The sequence below is a fragment of the Schistocerca serialis genome, chromosome 3, assembly GCF_023864345.2.
Source record: "Schistocerca serialis cubense isolate TAMUIC-IGC-003099 chromosome 3, iqSchSeri2.2, whole genome shotgun sequence".
In the NCBI taxonomy this organism is placed as follows: Eukaryota; Metazoa; Arthropoda; class Insecta; order Orthoptera; family Acrididae; genus Schistocerca; species Schistocerca serialis.
In genome coordinates, this window is record NC_064640.1 from 389,091,708 (window position 1) to 389,107,665 (window position 15,958).

General features: G+C 43.7%; 1 protein-coding gene across 3 annotated transcripts in view; it reads left to right on the forward strand.

The window, feature by feature from the left end:
* The window catches only part of LOC126470226 (uncharacterized), a 44,537-nt gene that overhangs the window by 2,266 nt on the left and 26,313 nt on the right, over positions 1 to 15,958 (forward strand). For all 3 annotated transcript variants that reach the window (XM_050097911.1, XM_050097912.1, XM_050097915.1), the window contains exon 2: positions 11,992 to 12,190. In XM_050097911.1, the coding sequence (XP_049953868.1) occupies positions 12,088 to 12,190 (103 nt within the window). In that variant the 5' untranslated portion in view covers positions 11,992 to 12,087. The remainder of the gene's footprint in view (positions 1 to 11,991; positions 12,191 to 15,958) is intronic.

Here is a 15,958-nt window from a genome sequence, read left to right on the forward strand (position 1 = left end):
GGGTAGGATAGATACTGCCTACAGGAAAATTAAAGAGACCTTTGGAGAAAAGAGAGCCACTTGTATTAATATCAAGAGCTCAGATGGAAACCCAGTTCTAAGCAATGAAGGGAAAGCAGAAAGGTGGAAGGAGTATATAGAGGGTCTATACAAGGGCGATGTACTTGAGGACAATCTTATGGATATGGAAGAGGATGTAGATGAAGATGAAATGGGAGATACGATGCTGCGTGAAGAGTTTGACAGACCACTGAAAGACCTGAGTCGAAACAAGGCCCCGGCAGTGGACAACATTCCATTGGAACTACTGACGGCCCTGGGAGAGCCAGTCCTGACAAAACTCTACCATCTGATGTATCAGACAGGCGGAAATACCCTCAGACTTCAAGAAGAATACAATAATTCCAATCCCAGAGAAAGCAGGTGTTGACAGATGTGAAAATCAACGAACTATCAGTTTAATAAGTCACAGCTGCAAAATACATTTCTAGCATTTGTAGACTTAGAGAAAGCTTTTGACAATGTTGACTGGAATAGTCTCTTTCAAATTCTAAAGGTGGCAGGGGTAAAATACAGGGAGCGAAAGACTATTTACAATTTGTACAGAAACCAGATGCCAGTTATAAGAGTCGAGGGGCATGAAAGGGAAGCAGCGGTTGGGAAGGGAGTGAGACAGGGTTGTAGCCTCCCCCCGATGTTATTCAATCTGTATATTGAGCAAGCAGTAAAGGAAACAAAAGAGAAATTCGGAGTAAGTATTAAAATCCATGGGAAAGAAATAAAAACTTTGAGGTTTGCCGATAACATTGTAATTCTGTCAGAGACAGCAAAGGACTTGGAAGAGCAGTTGAACGGAATGAACAGTGTCTTGAAAGGAGGATATAAGATGAACATCAACAAAAGCAAAACGAGGATAATGGAATGTAGTCTAATTAAGTCGGGTGATGCTGGAGGAATTAGATTAGGAAATGAGGCACTTAAAGTAGTAAAAGAGTTTTGCTATTTGGAGAGCAAAATAACTGATGATGGTCGAAGTAGAGAGGATATAAAATGTAGACTGGCAATGGCAAGGAAAGCGTTTCGGAAGAAGAGAAATTTGTTAACATCGAGTGTAGATTTAAGTGTCAGGAAGTCATTTCTGAAAGTATTTGTATGGAGTGTAGCCATGCATGGAAGTGAAACATGGACGATAAATAGTTTGGACAAGAAGAGAATAGAAGCTTTAGAAATGTGGTGCTACAGAAGAATGCTGAAGATTAGATGGGTAGATCACATAACTAATGAGGGGGTATTGAATAGAATTGGGGAGAAGAGGAGTTTGCGGCACAACTTGACAAGAAGAAGGGACCGGTTGTTAGGACATGTTCTGAGGTATCAAGGGATCACCAATTTAGCATTTGAGGGCAGCGTGGAAGGTAAAAATCGTAGAGGGAGACCAAGACATGAATACACTAAGCAGATTCAGAAGTATGTAAGTGGCAGTAAGTACTGGGAGATGAAGAAGCTTGCACAGGATAGAGTAGCATGGAGAGCTGCATCAAACCAGTCTCAGGACTGAAGACCACAACAACAACAACAACAACAACAACGCTGTCTCACACGAGAACATGGCATCTCAGTGCAGTCATAGTGATCTCTCAATATCTGACGCCGTTAACACCCCTTGTACCTCCACCAGACCTTGTAACATCACTAAACTCGAACAACACTAATGGACTAATGTATCAGACAGGCGGAAATACCCTCAGACTTCAAGAAGAATACAATAATTCCAATCCCAGAGAAAGCAGGTGTTGACAGATGTGAAAATCAACGAACTATCAGTTTAATAAGTCACAGCTGCAAAATACATTTCTAGCATTTGTAGACTTAGAGAAAGCTTTTGACAATGTTGACTGGAATAGTCTCTTTCAAATTCTAAAGGTGGCAGGGGTAAAATACAGGGAGCGAAAGACTATTTACAATTTGTACAGAAACCAGATGCCAGTTATAAGAGTCGAGGGGCATGAAAGGGAAGCAGCGGTTGGGAAGGGAGTGAGACAGGGTTGTAGCCTCCCCCCGATGTTATTCAATCTGTATATTGAGCAAGCAGTAAAGGAAACAAAAGAGAAATTCGGAGTAAGTATTAAAATCCATGGGAAAGAAATGGCCGAGCTACCTGTCGTAGAGAACTGCAAATCTAATCATTTACATTCCCGCCGACTGTAAGTACGAAATTACATTGACATTTGACCGTGTCTTCTGAGTGCGTCACATTGTGTTTCAGGCAATGGATTTTCCGGGCTAGTTTCATTTTTCTCACCCTGTATAAAGTAAATGCCAGGTATGATTCATTTTCGGAAACTACTGCTTGTCTGCAAAAGAGATAGCATATAGTACATTTGTGCGGAATATATGTGATAACTGTTGATTTTTTTAGATTCATATCACGTCGAATTACCAGCAAAAATGGTTCAAATGGCTCTGAGCACTATGCGACTTAACTTCTGAGGTCATCAGTCGCGAATTACCAGCAGACATCAAGAGTATACAAGACAGGGTGTTGTGAATGGCCGCAAGCTAACCTGACTGGCGAGAGAATGTAACGGAGAAGTAAAAAATTTAACTTGGAGACACTCGAAGAAAGAAGTCTTACATCTTGTGAGAACTTGCTTAGAAAACCCAAAGAACTGCCTTCCCGGGCAGAAACTACGAATATCCGTCAGCACCCTACCTACCTATCCCATCGAGATTGCGCAGATTAAAAAATGAAAATAACAGTTCCCACATGCAGTCATTCTTCAGACGCTCCATTCGTGATTGTAACTAGAAGAAATGGCACAGTAAAAAGTATCGTCTTGCATGCACTCAACAATTATTCTCAGAGTATCGATAATTTAGATTTACTTAGAAGCTGTTACATAATAAAGTCTAGTTACTGTCTCCGGAAGGGTGACTACAAGAAGATTGTCAATGACAACTAGCAACATCAAAGCTCCTTCTCCATTATTATTTAGTGCACTGATTTAGAACTGCACTACTTTAGAACGTCTCAGGCCGTATAGCCATAAATAATTACAGAATGAGATTTTCACTCTGCAGCGCAGTGTGCGCTGATATGAAACTTCCTGGTAGATTAAAACTGTGTGCCAGACTGAGATTCGAACTCGGGACCTTTGCCTTTCGCGGGCAAGTGCTCTACCAACTGAGCTTCCCAAGCACGACTCACACCCCGTCCTCACAGCTTTAGTTCTGCCAGTACCTCGTCTCCTACCTTCCAAACTTTGCAGAAGCTCTCCTCCGAACCTGGTAGAGCACTTGCCCGCGAAAGGCAAAGGTCCCGAGTTCGAATCTCGGTCCGGCATGCATTTTTAATCTGCCAGGAAGTTCCATAAATAATTAGTGCATCGATTTAGAACGGATAGGAGAAATTTACAAAAAAAATACAGGCAAGTATGTTACAACAGGCTGTCTAAGACCGCAAGTGAAGCAATAACACTGTTTTGTGATATTTGATAACATTGACCTACCTTCTGGTTCTGTGTCCATCCACACATCCTCTACCTGTTAAAGCCTATCTGCGGGTACCTGTTCAGCAGTCGTACTGCGCTCGAACGTGTGTTGCATAGTTACTCCCTGCATTAACTCGACACAACTCAGGAAGGGGGTCGTACACCAGCAAATAAATAACACACTTCTCTGATAAAAACGAACTTTATTATTGCAGCCCTATACTCTCTGATTAGTTTGGCGTACAGTAGTAACAAGACAAAAGCAAAGGTACAATTGCCACACAGTGGAATCCCCAGAACATATACGGTAGCTGCTAATACCAGTTGACAAGAACCACTTTTAAATTTAACTCACTAGTGACTCGGATCTGAGACCACAATAATACTGCTGCCACGGGGGACTATTGAATTGAAACACCAGGGTAGTTCTGAATCTGCTTGGTATTGAAACCCACCCATATTCTCCAGGACGATAAAGGTAGACACACACACAGTCCTGACCAAAATTGTTGTCAGCGACCTTTCAACACAACACTGAGGAAGTTCACCACCGTCATCGTTGTACTTACTATCAACAAGGTGAAACATCACATAACGACGCGACATAAAATACGCTCGTTTAAACTATGGCTGTAGATATCGTCACAGTCAAAAGTATAACTTCAAACAACCAATTAAAGTCACTTACTACATAGATTGTTCATAGTCTGACTTTTCCAACATAATACGAACAATAAAAAAGCTAATTGCACAACTGAAGTGTAACTGCGATCAGCTATAAGTCAACATATGTCGCATTCTGCCCTGAGCAAGGGCCTGCAATCCCTACTTATCATTTTTAGCCGATTGTGACGTTAGACACAACACGTCCCCTAATACCGTAATTTCCCTTGATACACACAGTTTTGATGGGATTATGCTACACACGAGTTCCTACAGTACAAGCCCTCTAGCAATAATGACTGAAATAACTTACGATCAAACTATCTCCTCAAAAAAGTATTTTTCTGGATGGACTATTTTTGCATCTTCCACCATTAATGGCCTGAGACAGGTCCCACCATCTATTTTTGATGGGTATATGCCCCTATAAACTGCATCTCACTTGAGATTTTCCGGTAGTATTCCTGCTCGAAGATTCTAGGTCCCTCCTATTCCTTTGTTCCAGCTCCCCCATGGGTGACTTACATTTTTACCAGACGCTTGGCTGCCCTCAGCGTTCCGATGGTCAGAAGTGGCAATCATACAACCCAGCGAATTCTGAGACAAGTGCTCAATTAAAAGTCAAACATCTACCGATCTAAAGGTAGGATTAAATGGCGTTTTCATCAATAAACATTAAATTAAGCAGAGCACGTACTAAGAATATGTTCTACTATCATTTCTGCGCTTACTCTTCTGACTCGGTTATGTAACTTAACCATTAGGAAAAGAGTATGGTCAGTTATTCAGTAGATCACTCCCACGTCTCAAACTCTGCAACTGTCAAATCAGTCTCCAATATATCCACTCCCTGTCAGTGTTAGTCGCCCAGCATAATATGAGTGCCTCTGTGGTATTTGGGATGAGTAGAAGGAAGGTTTGAGTTGGTCTGCTGAATGGGTCAGAGCTATCCATAAAACACTGGCACTTAGGGTCGAGAGCAGTTGTTCTACATAGTTACAACTTATCACCCTTAATGAGAAAGAAGGAAAGACTATTAAGATTTAATATTCTGTCGACAACGTGGTTAAGTATCGAACTAGACAAATGGAAGATGATTTAGGATAACTTTAAAACGGTTTCTGTATCAAAAGGAGGATGATTTGGCATGCTAAATGACCACCCAGATTTACATTCTTTTCAAATCTGTTGTCAAATTAATGCAGGTTTAAATTCTGTAGTGCTTTTCTAGTCATGTTCCTACTGTAAGTGCTATTCCCTCGCCTCCCTCCAATCACTCAACTGACTTACCCACCCATTTCCAGGGGGATCTGCAGTTTAACACAGATTCCAAACTGCACTGCAACTTAGCATTTTTCCCATTCACTAATAAAATGCCTTGCAAAAAGTGAACAATGCGTAAGGGGACGATAAAACTAAATGAAACTTGTCGGATTGAGAAGGTACCGTATATGATTCTCTCTGAGTGATTACAAAATTTAATGAAATTAGCAAATAAGTGCTGTTATCGGTGGAAATGGGGCCACACTGTGAGCAGAATGCGGGGCTTATATTGAGGGTGAGTTCACATGCGGAGGAGAGCTGGCCGCACACCACTCTTCTCATCCACGGTGTCTCAGTAGACAGCGACGGCAGACCTGCTATGTATCACGAACGACAAAAGTGTTAAACGTGCTTCCATGCTTGCCACAAAGTTGGCAAAGTGTTTTCGTGGTGAAGCGTTCCATTGTTCCATTAGCACGCTTGGCAACTGCTGTATGGTCGCTGGTGCCTGTGAACGGACTGCAGAAGGTCTCCCCAACGCTTCCCAAATGTATTCGATGAGATTACGTCGCGGGAACGGGTAAACCAATCCATGAGCCGAATATCTTCTCTTTCCAAGAGTTCCTCCACTTGCGCTGTTCACTGCGATCGCGCATTGCTATCCATAAAAAAAGTAGGGCCGAATGTACCCATGAAAAGACGCACATGGAGGAGTACAGTGTCACAACTAAATTGATTGGTGAATGCACCATGTTCAAAGATTTGGAGTTCGGCACGCCTCCCCGCGCCTCCCCACACCATTAACACCTGGATCGCCGAAACGATTACGTTTGACAGTGTTCCTTGCGTTCCCATCTCTCTTCATATTAAGATACGTCCAAAATCACTACTCAAACTGAATCTGCTCTCATCCCAGGAGAGCACGTGACCTCACTCCTCGTTGGTCTAGTCTCTATGCTCTTCGCACCATTGCAAACAGTGCCACCTTTGTGCGTGTGTCAATGGAACACAATGTTGTGGGCGTCTGACAGAGAGACAACTCCCATGCAGTCACTTTGCCACTGTGGAACGAGAAATTGTGCGCTCGACAGTCCCTTTAAATTTGGTTGTAATTGCAGCCGCTGTTTGGCTTGGGTCCCTTCTTTCCTGATTCACGACGTAACTGTGATCCGCTGCTGTAGTTGACTATGGTCGACTACGTCCTCTCCTTCGGCCAGCAGTGCCTATCTTTAAAAACGCTCCCCATGCAAGTGAAACAATTCGGTGGACAATACCAATCTCCTGGTCTACATTCGTCACACTTCATCATTTTTCCAGTTTTCCGTGGATTCTTCCCCTGTGGGAGCATGCTACAACGGAAAACATCATAGTGTACAGTATCTCGTCGCCGACTGACACACAGTGTCTTTGCCCATTCCTTCAACTGCATCGTGTTCTGGGGCCAGCTCCATTTGGCGATATGGTCCCGCCATGTGACGTCCAGCTTTCTGTGCACGATTGGGAGAGTCTGGCAACATGCTCCCGCACTTTCATGTATTTCCACAGACTTGTTAATGTGTTACTTTAATTTATTTGTCTCGTCTATAATTTAGCAGACCAGTGTACTACTTTTTGGGGCTCTTGTTTTCTGGAATTATATTTCTTCCTGCATGTTCTTACTACTGGACTGTTACACGTGGTTCTAGGCGCTACAGCCTGGAACCGCGCGACCACTACGGTCGCAGGTTCGAATCCTGCCTCGGGCATGGATGTGTGTGATGTCCTTAGGTTAGTTAGGTTTAAGTAGTTCTAAGTTCTAGGGGACTGATGACCTCAGAAGTTAAGTCCCATAGTGCTCAGAGCCATTTGAACCATTTGACTGTTACACTGTTTCGTATATCATTAATAAATAACACATTAAATTTCGACGCAACTTTCTGTAATAAGAACCGACATTTCTATGTCGTAGGCTCGCTTACGAGTAAGTGAACTGATATAAAAATCAAATACAGGTGCCGATGGAACAAAATGACTGAAATGCATTCTGTACGATAGTAAAGCACCTATATTCGTATTTGTGGCTGAATGCGAAGGTTATTATAATTCCAATAAATTCTATATAGACACAGCAGCAGCTGTGAAGCCGGCCGATGTGGCCGAGCGGTTCTAGGCGCTTTAGTCTGGAACCGCGCTACCGCTACGGTCGCAGATTCGAATCCTGCCTAGGGCATGGATGTGTGTGATGTCCTTAGGTTAGTTAGGTTTAAGTAGTTCTAAGTTATAGGGGACTGATGACCTCAGATGTTAAGTCCCATAGTGCTCAGAGCCATTTGAGCCATATGCAGTTGTGAATTATGGATAAAATTAGACCCTTACTGGTCACTAATCGAAATAGCCTACTGAAGTGCTAATAAATGTATAAGTCAAGCATTCAACACCTCTTGACTAGTAAACGCTGTCTGCGACCTACATCACTGTCGATATCTGGGAGTTAACAGACGGTAAGCAATCTGTTGCAATCTCAGAAACACATAAACAGTTGCAGAGCATTTATAGCTGGGAGATCCCAAGAGGTTGTTCAACCGTCAATTCGGGAAGGGTTTTCTTCCTCCTCACACAAGGGCCTCTTTCCACGTGGTGTACAACCGTTGTGTCTCCGGTGTATCTGTTGAGTGTGGGTGGCTGTAATAAGTATGTGTACAGTGCGGCGTCATGTTTGACTTGTAGGATATTGAGAGAAGAGAGATGGTGACATCCTGTGCCAGTATGTATCTTGCTCTTCACGAATAGAAATAATCGGATCAGCAGAATCACATGCCCTCCCTTCGTGAGACGCTGCGAAGCGGTTTGTAATTTTATGCTTGACGTGGGCATTAAGTATGATGATCGTGAACTTAACGACACCACCTCCGTAACGATCTCCGTGTGTCTCCTACGCAATCTTTCGCATTCAAAGTAATGGAGGACGGAAAACTATCGTTTACGCCCCGTCGACGACGAGATCATTAGACATGGAGGGTATGTGGCATAAACAAGTATGACGAAGAAAATCGGCTGTGACCGCCTCAAAGGAACCATCCTGGTATTCGTCTTTATCGATTTATGAAAACTACGGAAATGATAAATGTGGATAACCAGAAGTTGTTTTGAACCCTACTCTTCCCGAATGCGACTCTAGTGGCTTAACCGCTTTGATTCCTCGCTCGTTTTCAGCATACGGTACCATTCAACGTTTTCATTAATACCTCACATGGCAGCATCAAGAATTCTGCTTGCAAATTCATTTTTGCAAATAACGTGAACGGCAAGTTGAATGCTATCGTGATAACAGTACACTGGGTGACAAAAGTAATGGCATACCTCCTAATACCGTGTCGGACCTCCTTTTTCCCGGCGAAGTGCAGCAACTCGACGTGTGCATGGACTCAACAAGTCGCCCCCTGTAGAGATATTGGGCCATACTGCGTCCATAGCCGTCTGTAACTGCGAAAGTATTGTCGGTGCAGGATTTTGTGCACGAACTGACCCCTCGTTTATGATCAATAATGTTCGATGGGATTCATGTCGGGCAGTCTGGGTGGCCAAGTGGCCCGTTGGCAACGCGCATCGTCATCCATAAAAATTCCATCGTTGTTTGCGAACGTGATGTCCATGAATGGCTGCAAATGGTTTCCAAGTAGCCGAACGTAACTATGTCTAGTCATTGATCGGTTCAGTTTGACCAGAGGACCCAGTCCATTCCATGTAAACACAACCCACACCATTATGGAACCACCACCAACTTGCATAGTGCTTGTTGATAACTAGGGTCCATGGCTTCGTGGGTTCGTGGGGCCTGCACCACATTCGAACGCTACCATCAGCTCTTACCAATTGAATTCGGGACTCGTCCCACCAGAGCACAGTTTCCAGTCATCTAGGGTCCAACTGATTCGGTCATGAACCCAGGGGAGGCACTGCATGCGATGTTGAGCTGTTAGGAAAAGCACTCGCGTCGGTCGTCTGCTGTCACTGTCCATTAACGCCAAATGTCGCCTCGCTTTCCTAACGGATACGTTCATCGTAGGTTCCACATTGTTTCCGAGGTTATTTCAAGCAGTGTTACTTGTCTATTAGTACTGACAACTCTATGCAAACGCCACTGCTCTCGGTCGTTAAGCGAAGGCCGTCGGCCACTGCGGTGTCCTTGGGGAGAGGTAATACGTAAAATCTTGTATTCTCGACACACTCTTCACATTGTGAATCTCAGAATTTTGAATTCCGTAACGATTTCAGAAATAGAATGGTTCAAATGGCTCTGAGCACTATGCGACTTAACTTCTGAGGTCATCAGTCGCCTAGAACTTAGAACTAATTAAACGTAACTAACCTAAGGACATCACACACATCCATGCCCGAGGCATGATTCGAACCTGCGACCGTAGCGGTCGCTCGGTTCCAGACTGTAGCGCCTAGAACCGCACGGCCACTCACGCCGGCAGAAATAGAATGTCCCATGCATCTAGCTCCAACTACCATTCCGCGCGTAAAGTCGGTTAATTTCCGCCGTGTGGTCATAATTACGCCGGAATGCTTTTCACATGAATGACAGCTCCGCCAAAGCACTGCCCTTTTGTACCTTGTGTACGCGATACTACTTCCATCTGTATATGTGCATATTGCTATCCCATGACTTTTGTCGCCTAAGTCAATTGTTTGTATTGTTTCGTGGATGTCAAGAGGTCAACGTCAGAAACGTAGTACGAGGGTGGATCAAAAAATAATTCCTACTGTGTCATAAAACTTTAATAATGAACGTACAACAGCGGAATTAGTAAGGCTCATAGCCTGAAATGTACTCCACACAACACTAGCCTTCAACATAGTCACCATGCATTTGTACACATTTGGGCCATTATTGAACCCAGGTATCAAAACCAGTTTGGAATAATTTAGGGGTCTACTTTTTGATCCACAATTTTAAAGCTAGTTTAACCACATCCATGAATAAAGCGTATGAGGTGCTGTAATGGACATAAGCAATTTGCGAAGTTGGGTGAAAAAAATTGGTAACGGAGAAATGGGTGTTGCAAGTAAGCCGCGCAGACACCGGCCGACATCTGTTACAGATACCAATGGAGGACTTGGTGATGAAGTGATTCGAGGCTAAAGAGGTGTTAGAGTTCATGATTGTGATTGCTTTAAAATCATTGTGAGAGTCAAGAAACAAAACTCTGAATTTTTCGAAGTTGGTTTTCTTGCCTGAGTTCAACGATGGTGCAGATGTGTACAAATGTATTGTGGCTACTGTATTTTGAACGGCAGTGTCGGGCAGACGACAGTTAGGTTATGATCTATACGAATATCGCTGTTCAAAATGGTTCAAATGGCTCTGAGCACTATGGGACTTAACATCTGAGGTTATCAGTCTCCTAGAACTTAGAACTACTTAATCCTAACTAACCTAAAGACATCACACACATCCATGCCCGAGGCAGGATTCGAACCTGCGACCGTAGCGGTCGCGCGGTTCCAGACTGAAGCACCTAGAACCACTCGGCCGGCAATATCGCTGTTATGTGTTCATTATTAATTTTATATGACACAGGAGGCTTTACGTTTTGATCCAACCTGGTATATATCTATGACTGCCACGTTTTGCTACTAATAGTGAATAGGACGTACCATACTCATTTTCTTATAATACTGCACGATTATGGAGTGAATAGAACACACAAATGATTTATGCGACTTTATCGTACTACTTAGGAATAATGATCGACTAATCTGGCTGTTGCATTTAACATGCCGGCCGGAGTGGCCGAGCGGTTCTAGGCGCTACAGTCTGGAACCGCGCGACCGCTACGGTCGCAGGTTCGAATCCTGCTTCGGGCATGGATGTGTATGATGTCCTAAGGTTAGTTGGGTTTAAGTAGTTCTAAGTTCTAGGGGACTGATGACCTCAGCAGTTAAGTCCCATAGTGCTCAGAGCCATTTGAACAATTTTTTTGCATTTAACATCGCTTTATTCGGAGACTTGAAACTAAAGAAGACTGTGAAATGACTGGGTATCGTTACACTAAAAGCATTTGGTGCTTATCTGGTTTAATCTGTTGCAATAAAGACGTTAACACGAGTACTATCCCACCTGAGTCAGTACCCTGGTCGCCAAACAGCAATATAGTAATAAACCGACAATAGATCTTGTCAAAATGTTTAATGTTCGGCGTCGGGACATTAAATGTTCCGTATAATGCGATAGGTCACGGATGTCCTAAAAGGAGAACACAGCTGGAAATTTGCGTTGAAAATTACAAAGACCGTTTCTCTATGTTAGCGCGGACATTGGATGGAAGCAGAATAAGGAGATACCGGCGCGCATATTAGTGGTGGCGCAGAACTATGTTGAAACATGCTGATTCGCGAATGCCGAGAGCCACCCCGGCCGGCCCGGATTGGCCAGCCGCAGAGCGGCCGTCCAATGGGGACGCGCGAATCTGCGGACGGGCGGAAGGCGCGGTCAATGCGCTGCTCGGGGAAGGGGAGGCACAGTCCTTTTGCAAAAATCGTCTCGCTCTCTTCTTCCTTTTCTAATTCTCTTCCTCTCTCATTCTAGCCAGGCGGTCGTCTTTTTGCGCGCAGGGGGTCCGGGGTTGACGCACCCGCGTATATAAGGCGGTAGCGCGCGGCCGTGACATTGCAAGGTAACGTCATGAGCCGGCGTGTGCAGATGTGTTTCCTCCTGGTGCTGGCGGTGGTCTCTGCGGCCACTGCTGCGTACCCGCCCTACCACAGGACCGACGCCGCCAACCAAGGTAAGGGACCGAGGCCGCATGCGCTCCACAGCCAGCCTGCTCCAAGTCTCTAACGCAACATCTACCAAGTACAAACACTTCCTTGCTAACACTACTCCTCCCGAGATGATCGGGTGATTAAACTCACGTGAAGATAAATAATTTGTGAACATCCTAATGCAACTTGACATATAATATTTCGTATCACAAGAGAGTTCTGTTACGAAGGAGCACCTAGAGTGTATTTCTCACTGCAATGTATAAAGAACGGCATCAGTAGCCCCTGAAAATTAGACAGCAGAAACTTAAAAGTTGTAAGCTAAATGCAGTGCTGGCTATTTTCGACATAAAAGGGAAACATTTAACTACGCAAACTTCAAGAAATTGTTTCTTAGTTAATTTTCTCAAACGATAACATGAACACACGCATTGAAATCAACCATCCCCCAATGGCTCCCGTATGAAGGGTTCAACAGTGATAGGCTTGCAGTCTCCAAATAATAGGAAACTAGAATATTTTGCTCCTAACAACAACCAAGTAAAATATATAAGGTACTTGGTTGATCTGTTAGAAGACTATTTCAGCTACATTTGGATAGTTTTGTTCTGGTAGTCTTATGAAAAGTGGTTTCAAAGTTACCTATCTACTAAAATTTTCTAGGTTTCATTATTTCGACTTCTGAGTACCGTTTGTTGTAGTTTCGGTAGCTGGAACTGGTAGCGTTTTGGAACTGTTCCCTGTAACACGGGCCTGCTGCAGACGCTACGGGATAGGCTCCAAGTAGTCAGCTAAGAGAAGGAGGAGCAACCGCTGATTGCTGTAACAAAACAAGAACCTCGTCGGCGCAAACGACCGCCTTACCGACCACGAAATATTACGCCCTGTCACGGCCGCAATCTTTATTACAGTCGTCGTCGTACTGGTTGCTTATTTGAAAAGCGATAACTTAACCTCTCATTCGTTCTATGCACGACCCACGAATTTGATCGAGATGGCCTGCAAAGAAAAGGAAGCAATTTCTGTGATACGGTAACAGACTTTGCCATCACTTCAGCTGCAAGGCAATATATTTAACCATCGGACGGTATCATAACAGCCCTATGTAATAGCACTGCTCTAATCCTTAGGTGTAGGCTAACGCTCCCCCTTAATTTTCGTCAATTTTCTTTTGATTTTTAATACCTTGTCGACAGCGAAAGCAATAGAAATTAGTCAATTAAACTGCCATTACATGTGTCTAGTTAATGTCTCACTTAATATTGTAAAAGATTAACAGTGTGACGTCACCAGAAGGTGTACCACATATGTTAGATTGATAAGTAATCAGTGTTGTGTGTCTTGTGAACTCGCGCTGCACTTGACTAGAAGAATGGAAAAATTAGTAGTAGAGTAAGCTGTTATTCAGTCGAGTTGAACTGGCTCACCCTGCCCGCTCTAAACCTAGAGAATGCCTTTATTTAGCACAGGAGAACCTACCAACTGTTCGGTGCAGATAAAGAAACACTAGTAACGTACTGCAGGATCAATTGTTTTTCAGTCTTCTGCGTCTCACACTGAGTGTTTTCAAAGAGCGTAAAGCGCTAATTTTTAGCCTATTAGGGTTCTGAGGGTGTCTGCGCTTACGGCATAACAGAAAAGCATAGGAACAGTACTCGAATACAATGACGTGAACTGGAAAGTGAGCTGCTGACTGCTCAAACTGTTAGCAAGACTGTTCCCTAACTTTGCGGTTGGCTTCTCCTGGAAAACGACTGGAGGTAGATTCCTGCGGCCTTGCCCTGTGCTTGCATATTCCTGGAAGCACTGAGCCGCTTCCGCCGGCGGGTCATACCAACTTTCTGAGTAACGTGACCAAGATAAAGTTGCTTTGAGAGTGATTCGAGACTCAGCTTCCAAGATTCGCGAACACGTCTCTGTTTGTCTGCCAAATAGTGACGTGGTTGCTGCTCGATTACAACATACGTAATGAAAACTCTAACACTTACGTATTTCCAATAAATATTTTAGTTTACTTGTACATTGTAATCTGAATAAAATTCTATTCCAAACTTTCGTTTGACAATTGTTTCTTTCGACCTATTCAGGAGCTAGCAATCCAATCTATATGATTTGTCTTTTACACCCCGTAATAACGTCACTAAGAGCTACAATAGATACAGTGTCCACTCGCCCAGCAGTGTTTAAAATCGACCACTAGAAGCATATCACAGATGATTACGCTTTATAGTTTGCTTTCGGACATGATCGAAAGGTTAAAGAAATGGCAGATTTTAACGCCTTATTGACAACGAAGTGATTAGAGAGGGAACACTAAACGAGAGGATGTGCTATGACTCTTCCGAAGGAAAAATACGAGAATTCATGTAACTTAATTTAGGAAAATCACGGGTAATCTAAATATAGAATTCCGGACGGTGATTAGAACCCTGCTCCTACCGAATGCGAGTGAAATGTGGCCCAAACTGTCCTGTATCTGAGACGCCAATGTGAACATATTCTTTGGTCGTGAGGACCTTGCCCCAGAAGAATGTAAATCCCATTCCATCCTCCTGAATATGTTGCTTGTTCTAAAAGAAGATAATGGATGCAGGCTTCGAAAGCTACTGACTGCCCCACATTTGAACATTCAATCTAAGGATGCTGCGACGAACCAGTTGGTACAGATGACGTGTCCCAAGCCTCTAGGGTCAAAATTACGCCGATCATTGAGCGTCATAAATTGAATTATTCGAGATAAGGAGAATGAATCTTTAGTTCTTTATCAATTATAAGCAACTTACTGTTCGTAGCAACAACTTAAGCCCACAGCTATGTTCAACCGCCAGTTTGAAATCTTTCATTATAACGGTGCATAACATTTTGTCATAATCTCAGATCTTTGTGTTGTTTGTCGTACATAGAAACAGACAGTTAAGATCCTAAACAGCAGTTCCTCTTCTGTTTCTACTAAGAGTTTATACACCAATAACTTCACGCAACCCCTACAGGGAAATATACAGCGTGGATACATCACAGGCAACCGTGTATCGTTTATTAGGTTCAAATGGTTCTGAGCACTATGGGACTTAACTTCTAAGGTCATCAGTCCCCTAGAACTTAGAACTACTTAAACCTAACTAACCTAAGGACATCACACACATCCATGCCCGAGGCAGGATTCGAACCTGTGACCGTAGCGGTCGCGCGGTTCCAGACTGTAGCGCCTAGAACCCCTCGGCCACTCCGGCCCGTTTATTCGGGAAGGACAGTTAACGTCCATGCGAAATCCTGGCGAACATCCGGAGCAGGTCACATTGTATAAATATCTAGGCACAGTTCTAGCAAGCGATATACATACACTGGTGTGCAAAAAAAATATAAGCACGCAAGTAACTTTCGCATGATGTGTCAAAGTCAAGTATCGTATTAGACGTAGCCCACACGTGCAAAGAACTGATACAGTATAATACAGAATGTAACGGGAAGGACAAAGCAATGAGACGAACAGAAATGCCACTTCTATTCAAATAACTACATTGAAGTCTCAGCGATTCATGATGGTCCTCTGGACATTACAAAAGGCGAGACGTGGTTCTTAGTAGGGTGTGTGATCACCAAGGACGGCACTGCACGCTCTGCAATGTGCTCCCATCATGCTGCCCACAAGTTCAGTAAGGAATTCTGACCGTAAGGGGTTTCTTTCCTTCACCAGCGCGGCTGACAATTGCCGGATGGACGTTGGTTCATGTGAGAGTGCTTAAATATGTCTTCCCAATGTGTCTCATACGTGTTCGATGGGATTTAAGTCG